This window comes from Macrobrachium rosenbergii, chromosome 56 (genome assembly GCF_040412425.1).
Source record: "Macrobrachium rosenbergii isolate ZJJX-2024 chromosome 56, ASM4041242v1, whole genome shotgun sequence".
In the NCBI taxonomy this organism is placed as follows: Eukaryota; Metazoa; Arthropoda; class Malacostraca; order Decapoda; family Palaemonidae; genus Macrobrachium; species Macrobrachium rosenbergii.
In genome coordinates, this window is record NC_089796.1 from 7037004 (window position 1) to 7063469 (window position 26466).

General features: G+C 36.3%; 1 protein-coding gene across 1 annotated transcript; it reads left to right on the plus strand.

The window, feature by feature from the left end:
- Nucleotides 1-200: 200 nt before the first annotated feature.
- Nucleotides 201-24652, plus strand: su(w[a]) (suppressor of white-apricot). Its single transcript, XM_067101187.1, has 16 exons — nucleotides 201-406; nucleotides 4482-4648; nucleotides 4992-5239; nucleotides 5683-5867; nucleotides 6784-7457; nucleotides 7662-7774; nucleotides 9635-10070; nucleotides 11251-11472; nucleotides 12112-12340; nucleotides 12670-12752; nucleotides 14819-14903; nucleotides 15520-15672; nucleotides 18451-18618; nucleotides 20724-20804; nucleotides 22038-22296; nucleotides 22827-24652. The coding sequence occupies exons 1-16, from the start codon at nucleotides 222-224 to the stop codon at nucleotides 22875-22877; spliced, it is 3339 nt and encodes a 1112-aa protein (XP_066957288.1). The 5' UTR covers nucleotides 201-221; the 3' UTR covers nucleotides 22878-24652.
- Nucleotides 24653-26466: the final 1814 nt, after the last annotated feature.

The following is a 26466-nucleotide window of genomic DNA, read 5'->3' on the forward strand; positions in this document are numbered from 1 at the left end:
TTTTGTTAATTTAACTTTGCCAAACATGAGCAGTGCCCTTTCATGAAATAAAATTTATCATACCAAACATTAGACATTTATATTATAATATTATAAAACAATAGCACCCATGATCACCAAAACTCCAAAAACGTAGCTATAAATGAGCGCAAAATCTCCGAAGAATCAAAGGTTCCTCCATTCTTGATACTTGGCAACAGTGACAGAGAGGCGAACAAAACATGGCGTCCGAACTCGGTCGGACTCTGTTAGAGAATCGTCCTAAAGATTCGACAAGCACACCGGAAGAATTGTTGGTTTTTGGGTATTCTTGCAAGCTCTTCAGAGACAATGAGAAGGCGGCGTTTTTGGACAAGGGGAAACACCTCATTCCCTGGATGGGAGACAATAAATTGATGATAGATCGGTGAGTAAGCTCAGGCTTTTTCTTTGGGTAGCCGTAACGCTGCCGTGATTTTTTCATCAATTAATTTGGTATCATTATATTAATTACTGTAATTGAATTTCTAATCTGCCACTGGATTCTGTGCTATATACGTTTTTCAATAATTATTGAAGGAAAAAATTATTACCGAGGAAAAGTTTATAATTTCGGAATTCATGATCGAGCGATGATCATTTCTGATTAATAGGCGTAGCGTAATAATAATTAATAATTCGTTCGTTCCTTTAACCGTGTATAGTCCTAAACGACCCTCTGTATCCCCTTTGCCAGTTATTTTAATTTGGATCCTAAATATCGTAAAGTAGGTAAGTTGATTTTACCGCAATGAAGGTCAAACGGACCAAAGGTCAATGTCTGATTTCGAAAGCCTGGAGGGTAGGCGAAGGCGAAGGCCTGTAGGTCTTATTTTGATAGACTTGGTTCTCTTCGGCAGTAGTCCCTGAACTGTATCAAGGCTATTTGTTTACCTCAGTTTGTATTGCAGTTAAATTTTATATCTAAATAGGCTAATTACATAAAGATGAAATAGGCCCATAGGTAATTTTTTGGAAGACTCCATCCAGTCATTTTTGCATGAAAAACCATTTTGGGTTTTCATGCAAAAATGACAGGGAAATGATAGGGCACTAGGTAATTCTATGCCGTAGTTCCGCGGTGAGCTAGACTATGGCAATTGACATTTTCCTATGTTATTTTATTTGCTTTACAAGAATTAAAAGTAATATTTTGTCACCTGGCTGTAACTAAACTGCAATTGACCTTTGAAGACTACACGATACCGACGGGGTAGATCTAAGCTGGCATGCTGCGGCGAGCCTTCACCCCCCTCCATAGCTAAATTGTCACCAGTTAGGTCGGTCCTGGTCGTTTCGGCCGTAAGTCACTTAGGCCGTAACATCCAAAACAATGTAAGACGCTATGTTTATGGTATTTACCGTTATGTTTATGGTATTTAATTATTTAATGTTTTACAGACATCCCCAAGGGCTGGTACTAAACACGGTGCCCAGACACCTCTAAATGGGTGCCGAAAACGACCGAATGCTGTTAGGTTGGTATTTTTAGGGGTGTTTACTGGTTACAATTTGCCCGTATTAACTATGGAGGGGGGTGGGGGCCTCGCTGTGGAATGCTAGTGTAGATCTACCCTGTCGGTATTGTGTAGTCTTCAAAGGTCAATTACAGTTTAGTTACAGCCGGCCAACAAAATATTACTTTAAATTCTTGTAAAGCAAATAAAATAACAGCAAAACGTCAATTGCCATAGTCTCGCTCACCGTGGAACTACGGCTTAGAATTACCTAGCTACAAAAAAACCTAAAAATATCAACCTAGTGTAACCTAGGGGTGTTTAGGCTACTGATTACAATTTTGTTGCATTTGATTAATTATTTGTTGCTATTATTAAGCATTTGCAAAGGTTATGTATTGAGAAGAAATATTTTTTTGTGTGTTTTACCCAATAAAAATATAAATTCTAATGTGGGAGGTGGCTGAATATTCCAAAAAATAACTGGTCTATATAAGACAATGTATTTAAGTTAATTGGAAGGTAATAGCTTAGGTCTATTTTGAAGTACTTTAATATTTGATATACGGTAATGCATGAACCACATATTTTTTGTGCTGCTATCTTGTATTTTATAGCCTATTGGTGCAAACCACTTGTTTTTTTTTTGTTTATTGTTAGTGCAGACCACTTGTTTTTGTTCTCTCGTGATGTTGTATACTGTAAGCCTGTTCAACAATAATGGGGGACTCCAGTGGTAACAGTTTTATTTTTGGGTGGGAGAGCTATTCAGAAAGGTAGGAAATCATTAAATCACAATATATTCAGCTGAAAAGTGTGTAGTTCGTGCATGTAACAGGAACAATCACTGTAAAATTTAGAGAACTGACATTTACGCCTACAGGTATGTATTTTAACCTAACACAAACCAGAGTGGCAGGTTCTTATGCCTGTCTGGACCTCTTTCTTACTCAATCCAAAGAGCTGTAAACATTATAAATACAGGATTGCACCCTAAGGTGCTTGGCAGGGGTGCTGGCCATGAACACTTAACCTGACCAAGATGATAGAAAATCTTTGTGAAATAGAAATATACCACATCCTAACCTGGTACACTGAGTTCTAACTGGCAAGATGGGCACCTCTTCTCGTCCCTTTTGGCTTTGAATACTGCATGTTCCATACCTTGCAGGTAGGAGGTGCATAAATTGTTCTTTTGTGCTTGCTTAATTCCACATTAAGTAATTTTACATTGTGATATTGACTTATTGCTGAAAGTGTCCATCAATGCCTCGTACACACAAGGCATCCAATGTGAAAATGGAGGGTTAAACTGGTACCATGCTCCTCTAGTTTGCTAAGAACCAGTTTATGTGCAAAGTAGGTGCCATGTTATTTCAAGCCTCTAGGGGATGAGCATAAAGACAAACTTTTTGCAGTACATACCATAAAAATAAAAGTTAAGATGATCAAAAGCCTAAATAAAGGGCAGTTAATATTCTGATTGGTGACTGGTGGGAATCAGGCCCAAGTTGCAATCTTCAGTTTTGCCAAATGGAAGTGTCTTGAAATCTAGGAGCAGCCAGAAAACTTAGGAGGAGTTTAGTATAAGAATTTATAGATTTAATTGGATGAAAAAGCAAAATAATCATGTAAGAGTGAATCATTTCAAAAACGTTTAATAATACAAGATTTCCCATCTCCCGCCATTTCTGTCACTTAACCTGACTAATGGCAGTCTAAATTATTGAGTGAAATTCTTGGATGCATCCTAACCTAACTAGAAACTGAGTTCTTCCTGGCCATATTACTGATGATACATTAACAGTCACATCAAAAGTTGTCGGAAATATACAGTGTACCAATCACAGGACTGAGAAGCTTTGAGGTAGAGTTCTTAAACTTGGTTTAAGACTAGTATGATGTAATTGGTGATTTCCACATCCATGAACAAAGGGGCATACATGATTTGTGGGATTGTGACAGAACAAAAGATTAGCGTTGACGGAAGTGGACCAAAGGAATGGGTTCAGTCTTTGGTGGCTGTGTGAATTCTGTGGGCGTTATATACGGTTGAAGGCATCATTATGCACCGAATGTAATAGAAGGTTTCAATAGGTGCCTTGGATACAAAGTTTAAATTTAGTAAGGAATTTTCACTTGTTAACATTCATAAAAACATGTAACAGTTAAGCTGGAAAATAGATAGAGACAGTTCAGTCTCTTGTTAACATTCATAAAAACATGTAATAGTAATAGTTAAGCTGGAAAATAGATTGAGACAGTTCAGTCACATGAAGAGAAGGGGTGAGGAACAATTGCCGAGTGAAGTCATAGATTTGAAAAGAGAGGTGCCAGCCAGTGGGGATCCCTGAAATATGAAAGAATGCATACATGAAGATGTGTACAGTAGATGGGAATTGATGCAGAAAATGGTAAAAATAGAGTGAGAACTGGAAATAGGAAATAACTGAATGATGGCTGTGGCTTCACCTGGTTGTAGCAGTAAGATGGCTCATTAGGAGGGAGACCTGGATTTGCGGTATCTGCTGTTTAGTTCTGAAAGACACATTGAGTAATAGGTATTAAGGTATACAATTTATCTTTTCAGGAAGTGTGCATCATAAGGCCCAACCAAAACACCTGTGATGATTTTTAATGTAATTTTTTATAGCAAATTTATTTGTGCACAATGGCCAGAACTTCGCCAGCCAGGCTATTTCTAAGGACTTTTAGATTTGTGGGCTTTCAGTTAATATCTATGAAAAAAATATTTACATACATTAGCAATAACTATTTAACTGACATGGCTTTTATGTTGGAGAACCTGCCATTTAACTGACATGGCTTTAATGTTGGAGAACCCCCAAAAAATAACAATAGTGTTGTAAAAAATACTTTAATACTCATGTATTCATGTATGGACATTTTAATTTTAGAGTTGTACATTTTTGGACCTTTTGTATACGTATTTATGAAAAGGAAAATGTTAGCTAGCCTCAGTGGATTCTGTTGTTCTGGTTGTAGGTTTGACGTACGCGGTGCTCTGTATGACTTGAAAGAAGCTGAGTCTGGTGGTGGTGGGGACCGCTGGGAAGGACTTACAGAAGAAGAAAAAGCGGAAGAGGAAAAATGTGATTATGAGCGCTACCTTGCCTTATACCATGATGAGTTCCAGCATCAAGCCTATCAGGGTAAAATAATGTTTTGAATTTAAAAATTGGAAAGTTATTTTTTGTTGTTTCCTCTTATTTTTGTATATTCCATATTTCAACATCATTTTCTTTGATATGCATTTTTTGTGTCGTGTTTTTGTTTTTAGATTTTTTTGTTTTCTAAAATATTGTCCGTAAATGCTTAATTTATACTTATAATATGAGGAAATATCTTTGCATGATTTGGTATTTTTTGGGCACTGGGCTTATTGAGTGTTTTGCCAAGTTCTGTATTTTCTGCTATTCAAAGTAATTCATTATTTCTTAACTATTTCAGTTTTGTTGTATTGTTATTGAATTACTCTTTTAACTATCCTTTCAGAGGAAGAAGCCAAGCGCCTTATGGCGGAACTGGGCTCTGACAACTACACCTATAGCCAGGTTGGCTTTAGTTATGATGATCAGACAGTGGTGGCCCAGCAGAATTATGTAGTGGAGCAAGTGCCTGAAGCAGTGCAGGAGGAGGTGGAGGAACAGCAGCAGGCAGAGGAAATGGGTTATTTCCCTGAAAGAGATGAAGATACCTTCGTGCCTCCTCCGGAATTGAATGTTCCTCCAGGCATGGTGGTGGTGAGTTAATTTGGGAGCAGTTTGTCTCTACCTGTAGATCAAAAGCTAATAGCTACAGGCACCACCCTGCTTACAAACATACAACTTACAAACATTCAGATACAAACAAATAGGATTGCAAATTCAAATATTGTTCAGGGCACTCCCCTTTGCTACCTGTAAGTTCAGATTTTGTTCTGCACACTTATTCTATAAAATACAGTACTTTATATAGAGAGTATTATGTTTTAGGATGAAAAAATTTACAGTACTGTATTGACTTTTTACCATACTGTACTGAAATGGGCATGAAGATTACAGTAACCAACTTAAGAACAGTTCAACATACGAATGGCCCTCCAGAATGTAATGCGTTCGTGAGTAGGCTGGTGTCTGAATTTTGTTGATAAATTGCAAAAGGAGAAATTTTTGTGTTGACACTGAATATTTCCTTTCTACTACAGCCTGAGACTGTTAAACAGAACAAAATCATCTTGAAGACTTCGAAGTTCATTGCTGCTCAGGGGGGTCAGATGGAGATTTTGATCAAGACTAAGCAAGCGGGTAACCCCATGTTCAGCTTTCTGTCGTTTGATCATCCTCTCAATGCTTTCTACAAACACACGACCACTATGATCAAGAGTGGCAGGTGAGTTTTCTTTTGCATGATGTGTATTGCATTTGACTTACTGTACTGTATTAATAATAGATTTCAAGTTAGTTTCACAAATTAAAAAGTGATTTATGTGTTTGTCATGTATTTAAGGATTTCTTTTGCATATCCACAGCACCCATGGCTTGTTCTGGGTATTGCTTTCTTATGTGTCGGAGGACATTTTGAAATTTGAAACTTGATACAAGTTATTATACAGCAGTATCACCTATGAGATTCTAAATGCCCTAGCTAATAGTATGATAGCTCAGCTTATGGTGATTCAACTTTGTGATGGGTTACAGAAAAATAAGAAATGGAGATATGAGAGATGTACAAAAAATATGCTGAATGCTCTTACTTGTAAAATATAAATTTTAGATGATAAGAAGCAGTTAACCATTTAGTCAAAATAAGTCATGGTTAATTATTTACACCTAAAGGTTATCAGTTTTATTGTGCAGTTTGAATTACTACCCATACCAGAATTACTGTTACATGTAAATTTGGTAGGTAGCAAGAACACACATTTCTGTTGTTTCTGAGGTCTTAGGAGTAAATATGTTTACATTTAACAGCTGTTGTCAGTAATATGCTGTGTAACTTGAAATGGCACTTACAAATTATTGTACATGTACCTGCAATCCCACGCACCACTGTATATGATGATGAAATAAATTAACAAAAGCTGAATTACCAAAGAACATCAGAATTTAAAAACAAACTATATTTAGTTGACTGCAATAATTGTTTTGTGATAGTAGTTTCTGTCAGTTTATTTTTCATATACTTCATACATTTAAATACTTTCAACTTACAGGTTAAGTGTGACACATCTAATAGTAGATTTTAACCCCAAGTTCCTAGTGGTACATTGTCCATAAAACTAATTGTTATCTCTATGACTTAACAGGTACCGCCCAGCTGATGATGATGATCAGAAAAAAGCCCGAAGGGATAGTGAAGGAAGTGAGGGACAGTACCTGCACCCATCCCTTTCAGCAGGCATCAAGCCAGACCTCACCCCAGGGACACCTTTGTCCTTACACAAGCCTTCTGCTGACTGTTCCTACTCAAAGCTTATCAACAAGATAAAGGAGAAGCAGAAAAACTCGGCCACTGTGGAAGGAATAGAGTCTCCTGGATCCCCAAGCGTATCTGCCATTGCGTCTACACCAGTCACCGTAGCAGCACCTGCTGCAGTGACTCCAGTAGTAGCTACCTCAACACCGGTTGCAGACGCTGCGACTCCTGCCACGGGAAATAAAGTAGATGGTACCAACCGCAAGAAAAAGAAAAAGGGTGTTAGCGCAAGTGGCTCGCCTGAATTCAAGGGTTTGGTAGATTATCCGTCTTTCAATCGGACCAATGATAATTGCTCAGATGACGAAAGGAAAGACGACGAAGTTAGTGATATGAAGGATAAACCAGATTTTGTGAACACTGATGTTCTGCTTGCTCCAAACAACTCAAATGAATATAGTAATATAAAGTGGCCACCACCTGATGTCCAAATGGTTATCGATAAGATGGCAAGCTATATCATTAAAAATGGAGAAGAGTTTGAATCAATGGTGCGGAGCAGAAGTAAGTTTAAGGTTTCTAATATTTCAAAAAGAATCATTTATACCATACTTGAAATTTTGTAATTTGGAATTGGGTAGAACTGTTGTTGGTGCTCTGGAATTTTATCAGTCCTAAAGTATCTAGTAAATGACTGAAAGTTTTGAAGAGGTAGATTCTTATTACTAGATTCCTTGTTAAATGTGCATTGCCATTTTAATTTTCCAGGTGATCCACGATTCAGCTTCCTAAATAAAGATCATGAGTATTTCCCTTACTATCGCTGTAAGATGCGTCTGTACAACGAAGTCTATGGAGACATTTTTAAGGAAAACTATGAGGTTAGTATACAAACAGCTTTTTAACAAATATTCATATGTATTTTATCTTTAGTTTTGTGTACTGTCTGTATAATACTTGTGCAACTTTATGTTTGTGTTTCTTGATTTAATTTGTGAATATTACAAAATTTTATAGGCAAAAGACAAGTTAGTATTCAGGTAGAAGTTAACTGTCCGTCCATGTGGTAGTAACTTAGAGAAAGTTAGTCTCATCCTCTTGGAAATTCTTCATTTGCTGCTCTGTAATTCAACTAAGATGATTGGTTAAACATTTTTAGGCCATAGAGGAACTGGCAGAAGTGTCAGATTAGATGTGGCCCAGGTATTCAGGGAGAGGGAAGTACATGCAATATTTGAGTGAATTAATTGTATATTTGAAGATATTTGATATATTCTTGGTGAGGCTTTGTGTATTTTATGTAGCAACACTAAGTCATGGAGGATTTAAGTTATTTTTCTGTGTTAAAGATTGGGGTAGGATTTGTATTTGTTTCTTTCATGCCACTCTCTTTATAATCCATACTCACTGTGGACTTAATAAGTTTTTATCACTTATAGTTATTCTTATTCTCAGAAGTTTTACTGGAGTAGTTCTGACATTTTGAATACTGTATAGAAGATTGAAATTGGCAGGGCGGAAATGACCAGGATTTGAGAAGTAAAATGTAGCCATGCTACATACACCATTTTGTTGTTTTGCCTGGCATAACACTTGAATAAATTGCTTAAAGTTGTCTTTATCTGTTGTTGAGAAATGAATATTTTAGGTTAAAAGCAATTATAATTTTTTCTCCAAACCCTACATTAAGTAGGCTAATTTGGAGAGCTTTGAAATTTGCAGCGAAATAATACATTACCTTGACTAGGAACAAATTTTTAAATGTCAATTCCCTTTGCATTGTGTGCCCTTCCTGCAAGAACAAAATACTAAATAGCTTATACCCCAGTTCCAGAAGAACCTCTTGAGTGGATTGCATATCAAGTTATCTGGTAGGTTAGCCTTAGTTTTAGCTAAAGAACTTGGATTGAGACAATTCCATTATGAGCAATAGCTTGTTATTAATTTTCTCAGCATAGTCAGGGTTGCTATTTTCAGTGAGCTTTTCCAGTGGCTCATTTTGTAAAAGTTGTTAATACTTTAATATAGATGGATATTTCCTAAGAATGTGTTAAAGATTTTCATATTTTGTGTGTTGTTTTATCATCTTGAAGACTGAAGTATGAATGCATAAAACTGCAAATATAGGTACATATTAGTGAGAGCATTCAGCCATGCCAGTATTTCACAACTGACCTCATTCTTCTTGGTCATTTATTTAGCTCATAAAGGGTGCTTTCTCTTTTTTTTTTCTTTTTTTACCTCGGCTACACATTTCATTGTATTGAATCCAGCTAAATAAGTCTTTGAGAGTTATTGTTGGTTGGTGTATCCAAATCTTGCCTTTATTGCGATATATATAACTCACTAGGTTATCACTTTTGAACTTAATGATATTGATCTTTTCTCACTTGCAGTAAATTTATTTTTCATGATGCAATCTTAGTCTTGTTCTCTTTTTGAAGGTGATTAATTTTACTACATGGCATCAATAAATAATTAAATTATAGGTAATCTTTTACATCAATGGAATCTCAGGTTGTTCAGTACCACGAAGAATTTGTTCATAGACTTTGTAGTTGCAATATAGAATTTGTAGTTGCAATATAAGAATTCTATTCTGTAGAATGTTGCTTAGAAAGTTAATGGACTTTTGAGGTTCCATCAGCACATCCCCACAGTGTGACATGAGAACAAATGATCACCCCTGTGTATGTGCACCAGTGTGAAATAAATTTTTTCATGTCAAAAATTCTTTTCAGGAAAAAAGCTCTTCAGCAGGTAGCAGTGTTGGGAATGGTGTAAGTATAGCATCAGCTGGAGGAGCCACCTCAGCATCAACAGCAACAACTGGGTCGGCTACAGCAGGAAGTGGTGTCAAGAAGGACAAGCGCAACAGCGGCAAAGTACCATCTACGATTAGTTTCTCCATTAAGTCTAGAGAACAGGAAGTCAATCTTGATAGGCATTCTACATTCCCTGTAGAATCATCCTCCACCGAAGATGAAGATATGGATGAGGAGGAGAGAGAAAGAAGGAGAGTTGAGCGTGAAGAAAGACGAAGGAAACGAAAACTGAAAGAGAAGGAAGAACGGGAGAAGAGAGAAAAATTAGAAAAGGAGAAAATGATGGAAAAAGCTGAAGAATCAAGTGAAGCATCAGATGATAATGAAGATGTTTATGATATCTTCAAATATGGTATGAGCCCTTGTTGTCTTGTTTCCTCTACTCATGAAAGATTTTTTTACATTGCTTAGGAGATTGGGATTAGAACTTATGGGAATCGAGTTTAAAAATCTTGTAAGTGATGGAGAAATTTAATTTAGTAATATAATCCCAAAATAGTAGGATACAAGCAGATAATGTCTTTGTCTTTGAAGAAATTTAACAAATGTTGACAATTCCTTTGGTTGACATTGTTGATTTAAATCATAATAGTTAGCTTTCAGAATTTTAAGATTTGCACATATTGATGTATTATTGTTAAAAAATGGCTATTTGCCTTGTAATTATTAAGCCCTCTTTTTGTCTCATTGTAAGAGATTATTTTTTTTTTTTAAATTAGGTTCATTTTGTCTTAAATTTAAATTATAAGAGAATATCACAAAAAGCCCTCCTCTGAGATTGGCCAGTTTATAAAGATGTTTTGTGCAATTTACATGAATTTATGAAACATGAAAAAATATTGCAGTTTCTCCTTAGTTTGTATGGAATTAGTAATACAGTTTACTATGTAGCTATGCTATAGGATTTTTTTTTTCCAATAAGATTTATCAGTTAATTTGCAGTGTGGGTTTCCTGGTAAACATATGGATTCTTGATTATTTTACCTGTAAGCTAAAATGAGTCCTCAAAACCCTCCCACTTCCTGACCAAAAGGCATGGGATTTGGGCAAGGGATCATCCTACATTGACCAGCAGAGAGTAATGGAGCTGGTCTTTTGCCTGCCCTGGTTGTAAACAAGATGGCAGACGTGCATGCGCAGCAGTCACTTCTTGCAGTTTTTGACATAGGAAAAACTGGGTTCAGCTTCGCTGAAGATAAGGGAAAATTTTGGTATATGTATGACGTACTATCTGGAAAAGAATACTGTGGGGGTAAGACATCAATGGCACCAAAGGGGATGGGGGTTGGGAAGGGGGTGACATAAAGAGCGTGAGAGGGAGATGAAGTGAGAGAAAGATAGTAGAGGGGGTGTTGGGGAAGAGAAAGAGGGGAAAAAGTGAGAGAGAGAAAGTAGAGGGGGTGTTACGGAGGAGAAAGAGGAAATATTGTTTGGGGAGATTTTTAATTGAGGGGATTGGTCACCTAGTATTTTGAAATTGTTCTTCAGGATTGGTCACCTAGTATACTTCATAACTTGAAATTGTTCTTCAGCGCAAGAAATGGGCGGTGACAAGGACGATGACCCCAGTCACAGTGATAAATTCAGCAATGGAGAACTGAAGAAATCACGCAACAGCTCAGGTCAGAACAGCAACGGGCATTCAGTATCGGCGCAACCAGAAAGAAAGCAGCAGGAGCGGAGAAAGAAAGCTGCTATGTTTTTGTCTCGCTTGAAAAAGGGTAGTGAAGATGAATCTTCCCAACCTGTCTATGGTGAGGCTTAAAAATGGCCTTGTTTGGCCATTTATTAATGTGATTACGGTTACATGTAGTTGTTTGAATCACTGGTAGTTGGTGTGGTCAGATTTGCAGATCTTGTGGAATAAAATAGAAATATTTTTGTTGTATATTATTTATTAAGGAATATTAAAGTACTGTAAATATGAAATATTTTTGTTGTATATAATTATTTATTAAGGAATAAAAGTCCTGTAAATAAAAGGAGTTTAACAGGACTGTTGAGCCACATTGGATTAATGTCTTTACAAAGGCTGTAATGTTGTGTCCTAAGTATTCCCATTTTGTCTAAATGCAGTTTGTTTTCACTCTGTATCTTTTCCTTTTTCTTCCTACTTGACAGTTCAGTGATTATTGCTCCAGTTAGAGCTCATTATTTAATGATGAATCTCTCTGGCTAGTCCTTGATGTTTAGAAATGTTTTCAGTGATTTGCATAACCTAATGAGGTGCTTATACGAATAGAAATGAATGATTTGAAGTTGAAACTTTAAATTTCACTAATGAGTTTTACAGTGAAATAACTTAAGAGCTGAAGTGTTACACACTTATTATGTTTGTGCTTCTTACAGAGCTGAAGTGTTACACACACTTATTGTGTCTGTGCATCTTACAGGTCCACAGCTTCCTCCTGAAATTGCTGCCCAGATGATGAACTCGACATCGCGGTCTGCAAGCTCGTCATCGAGAAGTTCGAGACACTCGTCATCGAGGTCGAGATCCAGGTCCTCTAGTCCTGGGCCTGGTATTCCTATGCCACCTCAGGACTCCCCTGCTCCTCCACCACCACCCCCACCAATTCATTCACCTTCACCAACTTCTACTTCCAATTTTGACAATGAATGGTTAGTTTTGTATGGCTGAATTCATTTAGGTTATAGGTTTTATTGTGGATGTGATTTAAATGATTCTGTTCATAGTCCATCTGTTGAATGTCACATTGAATCAGGTTATAAGGCAACCACTGTTTTGTTTGGCTTGAATGTTAACTTGGGGAAAATTTTCATAAGTGCAAACAAACCTTATTGGTTTTTCTCAGAAATAACATGTAGGGGTATTAAGCTGTCCATGAATTTTGCTCTTCACTTTAAAAATCTCTTGTGTGGTGAAGATTTTTGGTATTAACTGTTGAGAAAGTATCCTTGAGTCAAAGATTCTTTGTTTTTCCTTACAGGGGTTCAAATTCTGAAGTGCCAACAATAGGGGATTATGGGGAAGATTTCAGGGCAGTGAAACGAGAATCATCAGTTCTTTCAGGTATGTACTTGCACAGAACTTTGTTTTATTATTTCCTCACCATTGGGATGTTCCTCTAGGGTTAACTAATTGCTCAGCAGGAAGGAGATGAGAAAGATTCTTGAACTGTCACTTTGGTAATTCATTGTATTTGTTAAAGGGAAAAATATTACACAGGGTTCAGGAATATTTTTCAGCTCCACTCGCATCTTTTAATAATATCTTGCTGAAGAAAGTCATCAGTTTTAAGATTTAAATATTTTGAATTTTTTTTTTGAACAAGTTTGCTTGCAGCAAGTTTCACTTCCATTGAGGTTTTAGAATTATATACATTTACATTTTTTTAGATGTGTCACCTTGAATACTGTACAGTATTAAAAAAATGCAAAGTTTCATAGTTCTAAAGATTGAGTGATCCTGCTGCAGGTAAGCCTCTTCTGGGGCCTTGGTGCCCTTCTATGCTGCAGTTATCTATGATCTTTTTGACTTGTTGCAGATGTGTTGCAGTGGCTCTCTGCTGTTGATATTTCATCGAGGGCGGCCGTGCAGGTGTAGGTACGGATCGCCAACAGAGAATATTTTTTTTTTTCTTCCAGTGGCTTGTGTGATGATGATGGCATTTGCCACTGAATACTGTGTATACATGGGCACTTCAACTCTGAATTTAAAAACTATACACTTGGTGGGGGTATGTTAGTGGTGGGTGGTGACCTAAACATCACACATATCCTCCGTACATGAAGGGCGGCTTGAGAGTTATGATGTAGTTGATAACACATACTAGTTTATTTTTGCTACTTACGTCCATGATTGATTATAACTAGCCCTATGAGAGCGCGAGTTTTGGCTTGGTGGTCTGCTTAACTACCTTATGATAAATCAGACATGGTTGATTATGATCTGTGTTCAAGAGTATGTGCAAATTGCATCAATTTTCCCTTTTGAAAAGAGGCAGTATCACTTACTCTCACAAGGTCCTTGTAATCTTGACAAGTAGAAAAAATTAATTTGTTTGTTATCAAGTTACACCATATTGTTGGAACATCTGTTACATACTAAGGACTCAGACATTGAACTCCAAGAAGTACTCTGCTGTCTCCAGCTGTTACTGTAGACTATGCTAAACTCCCTGGTTTGTGGGGAGTGTGTGAGTAATACCTAGGACTTAAAATAGGTTGTTATAGTTACAGTCTTGAAAGGTAGTGATAGTTCATTTATTTATCATAGATTTGTTTCTTCCTGTAGGTATATAGTTAACCACAGGAATGTTAGGATTTTCTTGGGAGGAAAGTGTGTTTTTGAAAAGAGATTCAGAGCATTCCTTCTGCTGTCAGAGGGATTTTGGGCTTTGGTAAATTAGGTTCATGGGTGTGGGTAGATTATAGTGGAAAACTATACAGCGTCTGCAAGTGACATTTAGTGATAAAGACCTGGTGATGATCTGCTTGGCTACGACATCGGATTAGCGTTGTGTCTGCCACCGGACGGACCACTGTTCCAACTGTGTAGTACTACCTTTCATTTTTTTTATTTTTTTCATTTTTCGAGTTCTTTATGCACCACCGTTCCCGTTTCCCCCTTTTTTCTCCCTCTAAATCAGTGTTCAGGTTCCTTGAGGTCGTCATCAGATGATCCATGCCAGCTGGGTAAGTGCAGGTAAGTAATTCTTAGCAGTCGGATTGAAAGGACGTCACACTGTCAGCATTAGAGAAAGTGTAAAGGCATTTTCTCAGCAGACCACTTGATTCTTTTTGTTCTATTGTTTAGGTAGTACCAGTAGTAACTTATTGTATCAATTTTTTTTTCATTTGTAGTAGCAATGGTCTCTTGAGAGTTTCTTCTTATGATCTGTGCGCTTTTTCAGTATTGTACTTATAAATGATAAATAATGTTGCATAGTTTGACCAGCCTCAGTAAGTGTTTTTAAGTGCGAACTTAGGAGTACGGATCACATTCACTTTATTGGTCATCGGTATGAATGGATCATTTATTGCTATTTTAAAAAGGATCATGTTCAGTATATATAAAAATTTTTCCTGTAAAACTGGTTGAGGAAAACTGTATCTCATCTAGTTGTCTGTTCACAGGAGCCAGTGAGGGAGAAAGGAGAAGTCAGAGTCTAGAGATAAGAACCAGCAAATCCCGGCATGTAGATTCAAGTCACCGGGAAAAGTAAGTTTGCTTTTTATTATTATTATTATTATTATTATTATTATTATTATTATTATTATTATTATTATTAAGATGGGTCATTGAAGTATGGTGAGAATAGTTATGGTGTACGTCTGTGCTTGCTGAACTGAAAGTTTTAAAGGATTTTATTGCTTTGATATGCAACATGTAGGTCGAAAGTGCCTGTTTAATGTGGCCGTAATACTGTGTGGCCAATACTCAGCAGATGTGCTTATAGATTTAAGGTCCCTGGTATGCGTGGCTGAAAATTATGCTAACAAAAAGTTGTAGTAGTTAAACAGTTATAAGAGAAAGGGCCAGTGGGAATAGATTACAAGTAAAAGCTAGAAAGCAATGCAGTTGAGGCAGGATGGCTGGTACAAAGGACAGTTAACAATATTTACTGTGCTGTTTAACGGTTTTATGCCTTTGTATGTAACGTAGGAAGATAAAATAATTAGTATAGTATCATGACTGGTGGCATATGTAAAGGACATTTTATTTTCAGTATTGTTTTTTATTAGGACACTGGGACTTAGTTCTTAAATTTTTTGGTGTAAAGAGGTATAGAGCATAGTACCGTATTTTATTCATTTCAATGAATTTAACCTTGTAGGTCCAGAAGTCGTAAAAAGCACCGACACGAGCGGTCGGAAAGCCATTCTCCCAGCAGTCGGCGAGAACGGAAGAAGCGGAAGAGGTCGAGGTCACGCTCCCGAAGGCACAAGAAGCGTCGTTCTCGGTCCCGCTCACACTCCAAGTCTCACAGGTAATAAGGTTAATTATATTTTGGTTTTAGCCCATTAAATGGAATGGAATGTAAAATTTTGGACACAGGTCAAGGGCTAGTACTTGAGGTCATGTCAGTGTTGAAAGGGAAATTAAGAGTGGAAAGGTTTTGAAGGTGTAACAGGAGTAAAACCTCACAGTTGTACTGAAACAATTGTTAGGAGAGGGTGGAAAGTAAGATGGAAGAAGGATTATATGAATAGACTTACAGCAAAAGGAATGAATGAGGTTGCAGCTAGGGGCTAAAGGGATGCTACAAAGAACTTAAAGTAATGCATAAAGTGCATCACATGAGGTGCACTGATGGCACTACCCTCTCACAGAGTTAACACATTTTGTTACATTTATTTTTCCCCAGGGGTGTGTCATACAAACTGTTTTGGATGGTCAGTCAACAACTTATGATTGTTCTGTCTTCATGTAGTCATGAAAGATCCCCTTCTTATAAAGTGTATACTGTATATTTGTATTGGGAGGATAATGAATGAAGTTAGCTATTTAAATATATGTGCTTGGACAGGAATATGACTACAGTCATACCCCGAACTTACACGAGGTTAGGTTCCAGAACTCCTCACGCAAGGTGAATTTTTGTGTAAGTTTGGCACAGTCTCTCAAAATGCTAATAAATGCTTATTTCTAAAGTTTAAACACTGAATATGACCCTAATCATGCTCCCAAATTGTTAAGTTAACTTTTAAGTTGTTAAATTAACTTTTAAAGTTATGTAATTTCATTTAAAAGTTACCTTAATACATTACCCTTAAAAAAAGAAATAAATGGTTGACATAAAAATAGAGAGTTGGAAGAGAATTTCTGTCTTTCTCCCCTTCCGATTGATCTATTTTGAGAAGTCTTCTCAACCTCTTTTTAATAACTTCTTTATTCTACGTCTCTTTTTCTTGGTTCTGAAATGCATTTTAATGAACAAACAGTGTTTTATATTTTGACTGATACAACTCTGTGTTTTAGAAGATATTTGCCACACTAGCGCATTTGCACTTCGTAGACAGTACAGGTAAAATAAAATCAATTTAAACTATCTACTGGACAGTTAAAGACATGCAGAGAAACATTAAGTTGTAAAAATGTGTGAGTGCTAACTACGAACGAGAGAGAGAGAGAGAGAGAGAGGGTTGAGAGAGAGAGAGAGAAATTATTTATCAATTATTACGGAGACTGAGAGAGTGAATTATTTATCAGTTATTACGGAGACCGAGAGAATAACATGAGAGAGAGAGATATTGCTCTTACTTGAAATATCAAGTTAAATTAATCATGAATTATTAGGGAGACAGAGGAATAACATGAAAGAGAGAAAGTTATTCTTACGTTAGATATCAAAAGATGGAAATTCAGTATTAAACTAACTTTTAAATGAAATTAAACTTATTGTAATTTCATTTAAATTTAGCTTAATACATTACCCTTAAAAAAAGAAAAAAATGGTTAATGTAAGAATATAGAGAATGTGAAGATTAGTATACTTCTTTATTCTGTCTCTTTCTCTTTGTTCTGAAATGCTCTATATGTCTATGTTTTAGAATGGCGCATTTACAGTTAAAATTAGATCAATTTAAAATCATTTACTCTACAGTTAAAGGCATACAGAGAAACAGTAATTCGTAGGTTGCGTTAACTATGAACGAGAGAGAGAGAGAGAAACAGTTGTCCTTACTTAAGAGAGTGAAATTTTTATGAAACACAGAGAGAGAGAGAGAATTACAGATCGGCAACACTTCCCCTTCTTGTCATGTTAAGTGACATGTCTGACAGTTTTTGCCTTCGAGCTTCTTACAGAAGATGAAGGAAAAATATTTGTTTGTTTAAAATACCTATCACATACGAATTTTGTAACTGCAGTTTTATTATTATTATTATTATTATTATTATTATTATTATTATTATTATTATTGAAAATTAGTATTATTATTAGAAGGAGAGATCTTTGAGTGGTAACTCACCCTTCAGTACTTATTATTAGGTAAAAACTTAGCTCTTTTTATGGTATATCTAGCATTGTTATACCTAGAAAAATAAAACATGACACGGACTGAACTCAGAAATAGATTTTTCCTCTGTCAAAATCCCTTTATCATACAAAAAATAAACTCATAAAAATCTCATCTCAGTAAGAGAGATAGCGAGAGGAATTATTACTTTTATTATTTAATTTTATTTAATTTACATAAAAGCTTGAAAACTTATAAATTACATAAAAAATTAAACAAAAACACTTTGCAGGGTTTCTCAGTATTTGCAAATGTTCGTGTGTCTGTGAAAAACTTGTGTATGACAGTTAGTTCGGCTCCAGTGAAAAGTTCGCATGCCTGTGAATTCACGCAACTCGAATTGCGCAAGTTCGGGGTATGACTGTATTGATACAGTATTATAAAGATGAAATATTTCTTTGTAAGATTTTTTTAAATTATTGGCAAATGTTTTTTCAAGCACTACTGAAAATTTGAATTGAAATTTGCTGTTATCAGCTAAAATTTAAATTTTTCTGCCCTCACAATCCTTAATGAGTGAAAAACCTAATTAACCTTGAACCACACAAAATACATCATCGGGTATTAACATGAGCATGGAATTAAGTAGCATCTGGCTTACATTGATGTGAAATTTAGACACTTCAACTTGAATTACTGTGCCTGTTTTGGTTCAAGAATTTTTTTTGATTATTGGAATACAGTTGTAGCACACTGAAAGGTGACTTAATTTCAAGAATTAAATACTTTTTTTTTTTTTCCAACAGCAAATCATCACACAAGAAGAAACGAAGAAAACATAGTAGCCGACACGATCGGAGTGAGAGGAGAAGCAAGAGGTCTAGGAGAAGTGTTTCGTCATCGTCATCAGACACATCTGAAGTTTCGTATTCTTCTAGGTCGTCATCGCCTTCAGAAAGTGAGGTGCAAGTGATGTAAGTGAAGTACAAAGGTTTTGCGATGTTGCTTTGGTTAATTTTACGTTGACGAATGCTAAACTCTGTGTATACTCGGTGAAAGATTAATGTATGAAGGTTTGAACACATCTTGCACAAACTGTACATTTTTAGAATGAAAGACACCACATCTTTCTTAATGCCCTTATGGGAAAATGTGCTCTCTCTCTCTCTCTCTCTCTCTCTCTCTCTCATTAGTGTAACATCTGTTTTAGATGCAGTATTGTGAAATTATCCAGTGCCCTTTAAAAAAATATCCCTTGATATATTGCGAACATTTAGTGAAGTATGGAATTGTAGTATTTTGTTTTACCTCATTTTTGTCGTTTCTTGGGTCTTAGAAATAAATAAATGAGGTTTACTTGTAAATTTATTGTTGGTTCAGTTTTTGATAATGGTAATAATCTTTAAAAAGAAAGTCTTTGCTTTATTTATATTGTATGGGTTTTGTGTACAGTACTTTACACATCTTTTAAGCATAGGGAGGTACAGGTGCAAAAATATTTTTAGAAGCAGCTCATTTTGCAGATATAAATTCGAATGATAAGTAAATCATTGTTTCAAAATAATAATTACAAAATACTGGTTAGGATAGTCTATTAGGTACTTTAAATGGAATTGTGCTTTACTATTAGCTATGAGATTTAACCATGGGATATCCTACTGTGGAGGTTATACGCCAGTCTTCGTTACTTACCTGAAGGGACAGATCCCCAAGCTGTCTGTTAAGTTGACGCTGGGTGGTAGAGAGCGTTTAACACTAGTTCGTGGGGTGTGAAATTGGAGAGCAAAGTTCCTGATTCTTATGGATATGCCAACAAATATATAGTAATTGTGCTTACTGTAAATGCTACTTAGTTACATTTCTTCTAGTTTGGCATGATAAGGAAGTTAAATAGTTGAATAGCATTACCTCAAGTTGTTATACTTAGCTGTAGCTAGGAGAGTGTGGAAACCATGCTGTGAGCATTTAGCATTAGTCCATAATTGATGTAATTAGTGTCATCCATTTTTTAAAATGTTCTCGATCTCACTTTCATATGTTTAAGATGGTTTGCGGTGGTTTTGCGTACATGAGTTGACCATTTAGATTGTCAGAGATCTTGAATCCAAAGTCTCTTGACTTATACTTTATTTTATTGGCATTCCCATCTGGATAAAGATAAAATGATAAAGTAAGTGGGATTTCCTACGGAAGGGTGTTTGTTCAAATTTTTCACCAGTCATCTTATCTCTTAGTGCATGGCAACGCCACTGTAAATTATCCAACTCGTTTTGAGTGTTCGCAGTTGTTGTGAGAGTCTGTTAAGAATTAAGAGTTGTCAACAAACAAGGGTAAATGAGCTTTGAAGGTTGCTGTCAATATCACTTAACATGATGATGAAAGGAACAGAACAGGTAACTGTTCCCTGTGGAATACTTGATGTGACATGGGCTAGCATGGAAAATTTTCCATTAACCTAATATTTAGATGTTTGATTTGTCCACCTGTCAGGTTTTTTTGCTTCCTATAGTGTTCAGCTTTATTAAAAGCCTCAAATGAAGTGAAGATTGTGTTGATTTTGCTGTTTGATCCTAGTCTTCTGGTTATTAAAACCATATTGGCTAATTGGGAGAACTTTTAGTTGTTATACAGTTCCTTAAGATTTTATAAAAATGATATATAAGGTTGGATGTAATCATGTTACTGATATAGATGATCACTACAGTAGTATAATTTTGGGGAGTATCTTTTTTTTTTAATGATTTTTATTGTGGGCCCAGTAAGAAGTTTTGTCATTAGAGATTTTCTGTCCAAGCTTGATAGATTTCATTGGGAAAACATGACCTTACTACCAGTTTGATTTAGGAATTGGGGTTTGGGAGAGCACCAAGGCCTACTTGTAGTGCCATAAAGCAGCCTTATGCCGGATCTTCCCTGGTTGTACCTATGTTGGATAGGGGGGAATAAACACTTCATAAATATATTATCCATTTTCTACACATTAGCCAGTGCAGTGGCCTTCTCTTGTCCCTGCTACTCGAGCAGCCTTTCACTGTATAACATTTTCTTTGGATGTCTCAAGATGTTAATGTTATTCCAGAGACTCTCCAAGTCAGAGCAAAAGAGGGTCACGAGCATCTAGTGTAGTCAGTGTGTATGCTTCGGATCTCTCCATATTAAGGTAAGAAAAGTTGTTATTGTCAGCGATAAGGGTGTTCTTTGGTTGTAATCAAAACATCATCAGAAACTGTTGTCAAGTATGGTTTGTTTTCATACTGTAATTTTTGGATTCTCTTAAAATTTTTGAAGAATATAATACATTAACCCTTAAGGGACCAGCTAATTATGTATCGTGCAATCCCCAGACCGGGCAAACTTTAAGGCTGGCCAATGTAAAGTGGAAGATATGGTGTAAGAAAAAAAATTTAAAAAATTTTCCACGGGAAGTTGAAAGTGACTATTTATAACCCTGTGTTGGGCCTCTTTTACAAAACACTCGTAAATTTACCAAGTCACACATGTTTTTTCTAATAATTTATTTTGTAAAATTATAGTTACAGCTCTCATAATATATAACAGATAAGAACTAAAATGAGTAACAAATTCTGAGTATAATTGTAAAATATTTACGTGAGTTTACTGAGATCAGGAGATGCAGTAACTTTTTTGGAGGTACACATGTTTTTTCAAATATTTTGAAAGAGAATGAGAAAAATAAGAAACTAAGCCTCTCTCTCAACCAGTGTATGCATCCAGGTCCCACATTTTCTGCTTTTCTTCATTTATCTCAGAAATTGCTTACTGACTTTCTTTGCAAAATTACAATTGTAACTGACGTCATATCATAAAGATAAGAACTAAAACCAACAGCAATCCCTGGGTATATTATGAGCAAATAAATAAAAAGATGTCATGGGAGAGAGAGGAGCAAGACATTTCCCCCTTCAAGGCAAGAACAATACTAATGTCCCTGAGATGCCCACGATTGAGCTGAGCTGAATTCTAAGGTTGCCACTATTCATTTATGAGCCATTGAAGTGTTGGAAACTTTCCTGCTTGATACAGCCAAATCGTATGGCATGTAATATTAATGCTCCTCAGAGGGGATCCGTCCACCATCCAAAACCTGTTTTAGATCCTCTTGAGGGGATCCGCCCATTAAGGGTTAATTATATAATTCTTCACCTTGACATCTGATTTTTGTGGTTTACTACTTATTTAAAATCTGATAAACGTAACGTCTGGTTTATATTAGTGATTTGGTCCTTAAAAATATAATGCATTTAAGGGCAAAATTAAGATTTTCTAGATCCTGATCATTGTATTAAAGATTTCTTTGCAGTTATCAAAGCTTTCTTTTTGTATTTTCAAAATGGTCCTGTCGTAAATAATGTGGCATAATTGATCTCTGCAGTTCTGGTCTTCCAAGAATATTAGAAGAAAGCCTTTCAGCTCCTGGCACTCCGCCAATGCCAGCAGTGTCTCCAAGTGCCGTGAGCTCCCGACTGGCTACTGTCACTCAGGAGAAGTTAACAGGTGATAAGGATGGCGCAACAGAAGCAGGCAATTCTGGAGTGGAGAACGAGACAGCTGGTGGGCCGAAGGAAGAGAAAAAAGAGGAAAAGAAGCTTTTTGACCCTCAGAATAGTGCAGCAATGGCAAAGATTGCGCAGGTGAGGTTTTCGTTCTAAACTGTTTGGCTGGCAATTAAGTGTTTTTTTCCTTCTACCTTTTCTTCCATAACTTGGGGTGTATGAAAGCTGCCTTGTATTAAAGCTTAATCTTGACAACATTAAGACGGCAATTTAGTAACTAGCAGTAACCAGTATGAATAATATGATAGCTTGTGAGGGGTTACCATGTACTATCATAGTTAATTTTTCATTGACAATTTTAAGTCTCATATAAATGATAAAGTAATATATACTTAACCTGGATTGTTTTGATGAGTAAAATAGCAAAGAAAAATTTTAAAAATTTAAATTGTTTTAATGGGATTAGAGAAAGTTGGAATTATGATTGTGCACAGACATTCTTTTAAGAAATATTGAATAGGGAAACAGGTGTTCATATTCCCAATTTAGTTTGTGTTCATGAGAATTACAGCAGTCGATAGTTTTTGGAAAGTAAATGATTCATTAGACTTAAGTAGTTGGAGCAACTCAGGCCAAAGTTAATTGAAAAATTTTTCCTTGTATTGCAGGGATTGCGGGCTAAAGTTCATGCCCTATTGGAGAAGGAGAACAAGTTTTGAAACAGCTCTTCCAGGAATTTTCTTGCTCAGTGTCGAATTTTCATCCGTCTGTACTGTTCTAAGATCATGCTTTGCATACATTTGTTAAAGGGAGTGACTAATGTTGGAGTGTACATGATGTATAGACTAGAATTGGGGTGCAAAGTGTTGGTTTATTACATTGATAGTACATATACTTAAAAGTGTTTAAAGGCCACTCTGGTTTTCTTGTGTATTGAGTCTTTCATTTCTTATCACTAATTTTTCTCATTTTTATAAGTATTGTACAAAGCCACAGATTTGGACTGCCATTATCTCCTTACATGTGTAATGCTCTACCTTTCTTTGTACCATGTGTAATTATTCTGTCATATTTATGACTTCTCATACTATATGTACATCCATGCTTGCTTTGTTCTCTGTGCGTAATCCCCTCATGCTCTAGTTGATTATAAATCAATTACTGCAATCAGTTTGAATTCAACTCACTGTAACAGTTGCACTAATGAAAGATAGGTCACTTGACGTTAATATGCTTGAAACAAATTCTAGTGCCGGTTTCATACCATTTTTGTATCCTTTGATGTCTCGAAATTGTATGGGTATCCTGAAAGAAAAGCTTCAGGATTTGCCTTGGACATGGTTAGTCACAAGAAATCTTACATTTTTTATCGTAAATTGTAAGCTGTCAATTTTAACTTGTTGGCGTGGGACCAATAGTGAATGTAGCAGCATTGTAGTTTAGTCTTCACAGGTTTTTTCTCCACTTTCCTTCCCTTTGCTGCCAGTAGTAATATTAGTGCAAGATCTCGTGAAATTTCAAGATTGATAAATTTTTCATAAATATGGGTAATTCAAATGTTTATGAGGTTGAGTACTAGTTTGATTGTTCCTCTTGTCTGAAACAATTTTCACCAGAACAGAATGAAAATACATAAAATAATTCGCATAATGAGCACAACAATTTTGTGGTCTCAATTTTTATCAGTTCAGAGATCACTGCTGCTTCAGTGTTATAGATCTTTAAATATGGGTGACAATCTTGACTTGTAATAATGCACAACAGTTTATGGCATCAGAGTATATTATGTAAATAATTTTAAATAGCTACACTTTTAATGATTGCAAGGCACTTATGCATGTTGCAAAAGTGTGCTAGTATGACTAAATATTACGTAGCAATAATTTTTCAGGTTGTGTGAAATTGACAGCTGTTTGGGGATTGCAGATTATTTAATCACTGAAAATTTTAAGAGTATCAAGCTGTAGCACTAAATAACTAAAAGAACTCTTTTAATGATAGCTCTACCTTAAAAACCAAATAACTAAAAGAAATCTTTTAATGACAGCTCTACCTTAAAAACCAGACTTGCATTGTAGTGATACGAATTTTGGGTCTCCCTCTAAACTCACTAAGAGCTGGACAGGGGTATGAAAAGTTGTAATTTTCTAGGATTTCATTCAAGTATAATACATTTTACAAAGCTTTCACTACAGTATACTAGCACTCTGCCTGGGGATAATCCAAAACAATCTGAAAAAGAGCAGGGGGTAGCTATAGATTTCATTATCACAGTGTCCCAGTACTCAGTGTTTGCATTTGGTATATGATGGTTAATGGCGAGCTGTGTGGTCTTGTTAGATTTGGTATACACTCCACTGCAGATTTTGTAAAGTGACAAGGTAAATCATGTTAAAATTTTCATAGTGTGGTTTTGTATTGCATAATGTACCTTGAAGAATGTACTGTGAGTGACTTTTTGTACATATGTGTATTAATAAAATGTTTATTTTTAGACGACCAGAATTTCCCACATTATAACTTGTACAGTATTTTGTTAGCATTATTCCATGCTGACTATGTTTCACTTGTTAAATCCTGAAAACCAAGAGACCCTACTGCATATGCCCAAGACTGCGATTCCTTAAGACTTCATTCTTGTATTCAGCTCGCTTGAATCCAGTCATATTCCGAATTGCTTTTTTAGGAATATTTTTTGCAGTTCATGTGCGTGACTCATCTTCACCTTTACGTTGACATTTTTGTGGTGAATTGCTGGATTATTCAGTGAGATGTAAGCAGGTGTTACTTGAGCAGGATGCTGCACCCTGAGACCTGGATATGAATACTTGTCCACTGGCAAGCAGGTTGGTGTATCCAGAACACTATTTCCTTCTGGCTTCAGACAGTAATCAAGTGGGTACAGCAGTTATCTGTCAAGGAGATCAACCCATGTGTGTGTGTGCAGGAATCTGCTAACCCTGTCTCCTGCACTGCAGGTAGCACGAGACAGCGTAAGGAATAAAACATACATGCAATTTGACCAATAACTCTCCTTGGTTGTTTTCATGTTCTTATTTTTTTCTTGTCTATGGATGTAGGCTTGGAGCCTCTCCTACGTGGATGGTCACTCTCAAAGGAAAGAGAACCCGGCCGCATGATTTACATGTCCATAGACCAGGGATAGGCAAATGTAAGATGATATACTTTGTTGATCGTCTCGGTCTACTCATTGTACAATAGAGTAAAACCCCGAATTCATTGGGAAACGTCCCCCCGCAAATAGCTAAAATCCGCAAATACTTCACCTCTAATAATGCTTAGAACTGCCTATTTTGATAGTTCAAACAAAAATCCCTCTAAAAATGCTTATACCCGAGTGTTTTAAAAGTTTTATCACAAAGAATTCAGTCATGAAAATACAATAATTAGTGAATATTTCTCAGCAAAAAATACCACGAATGGGCAAATTTTCCATGAATGTGTTACATTCCAGAGAAATCTGCGAATAGGCGAGTCTGCAATCGTGAGACCTTGAATACGGGGTTTTACTGTATGGCATGTCAGTGAAATATCAATGAAGCTGCAGTATGGCAGTCATCCCTTAACGAAACGTTCTTTTTCCAAGAGTCAAGAAGAGTGGCCTAGCATGTTGCTTCTTTCCGGTACGTTTCCAGATTGGTAACGATACCAATGTAGTTTCGACTACACAATACCACCACCTCCATGTTTGGCGGCAATCAGTCTCCCACCGATCTTTTGTCTCCCCGGCTGGGTGGAGGGTGGGGGTTGTGCTGTCTGGGGTGGAAGGGAGAGGGGTGAGCTACTTCAGACACAGTTGTCATTCTCTACCCATCTCCGGATTGGAGGAGAGAGTGGGGGTTGCTATGTTAACAGTGTCATATCCAAGCAACTGATATTGTCCGAGATTGTGGTACAATAATGTCATGCATTATCTATGGTGCCAGGGGAAGGGGGCATCATGGCCGAGTGATATTCTTAAAATGCGTCAACTATGTACTGGTTTCATGGTTGCAAGTAAAATACAACTACCCAATATCTGTCAAGACATTGTGCAAGATAAGGATGCCGACACGAGTTTATGTCATGTTTCACTATGGTGTTAACACTACCGTTACTCAGTGTAGTGCTCATACAAAAAGTACCTACTAAACTCTGGCACTGATTTTTAACAGCCTCTATTGGTAGAAGTGCTGTATAGAAGGTTAAAAGCTTTTTCCCTTGGTAAAATGAGACCAGGGAACTGACATCTCGGGGGGGATACCGCAATTGTTGGTAACTAATGCATTCTTATACAAAGATTCTTAC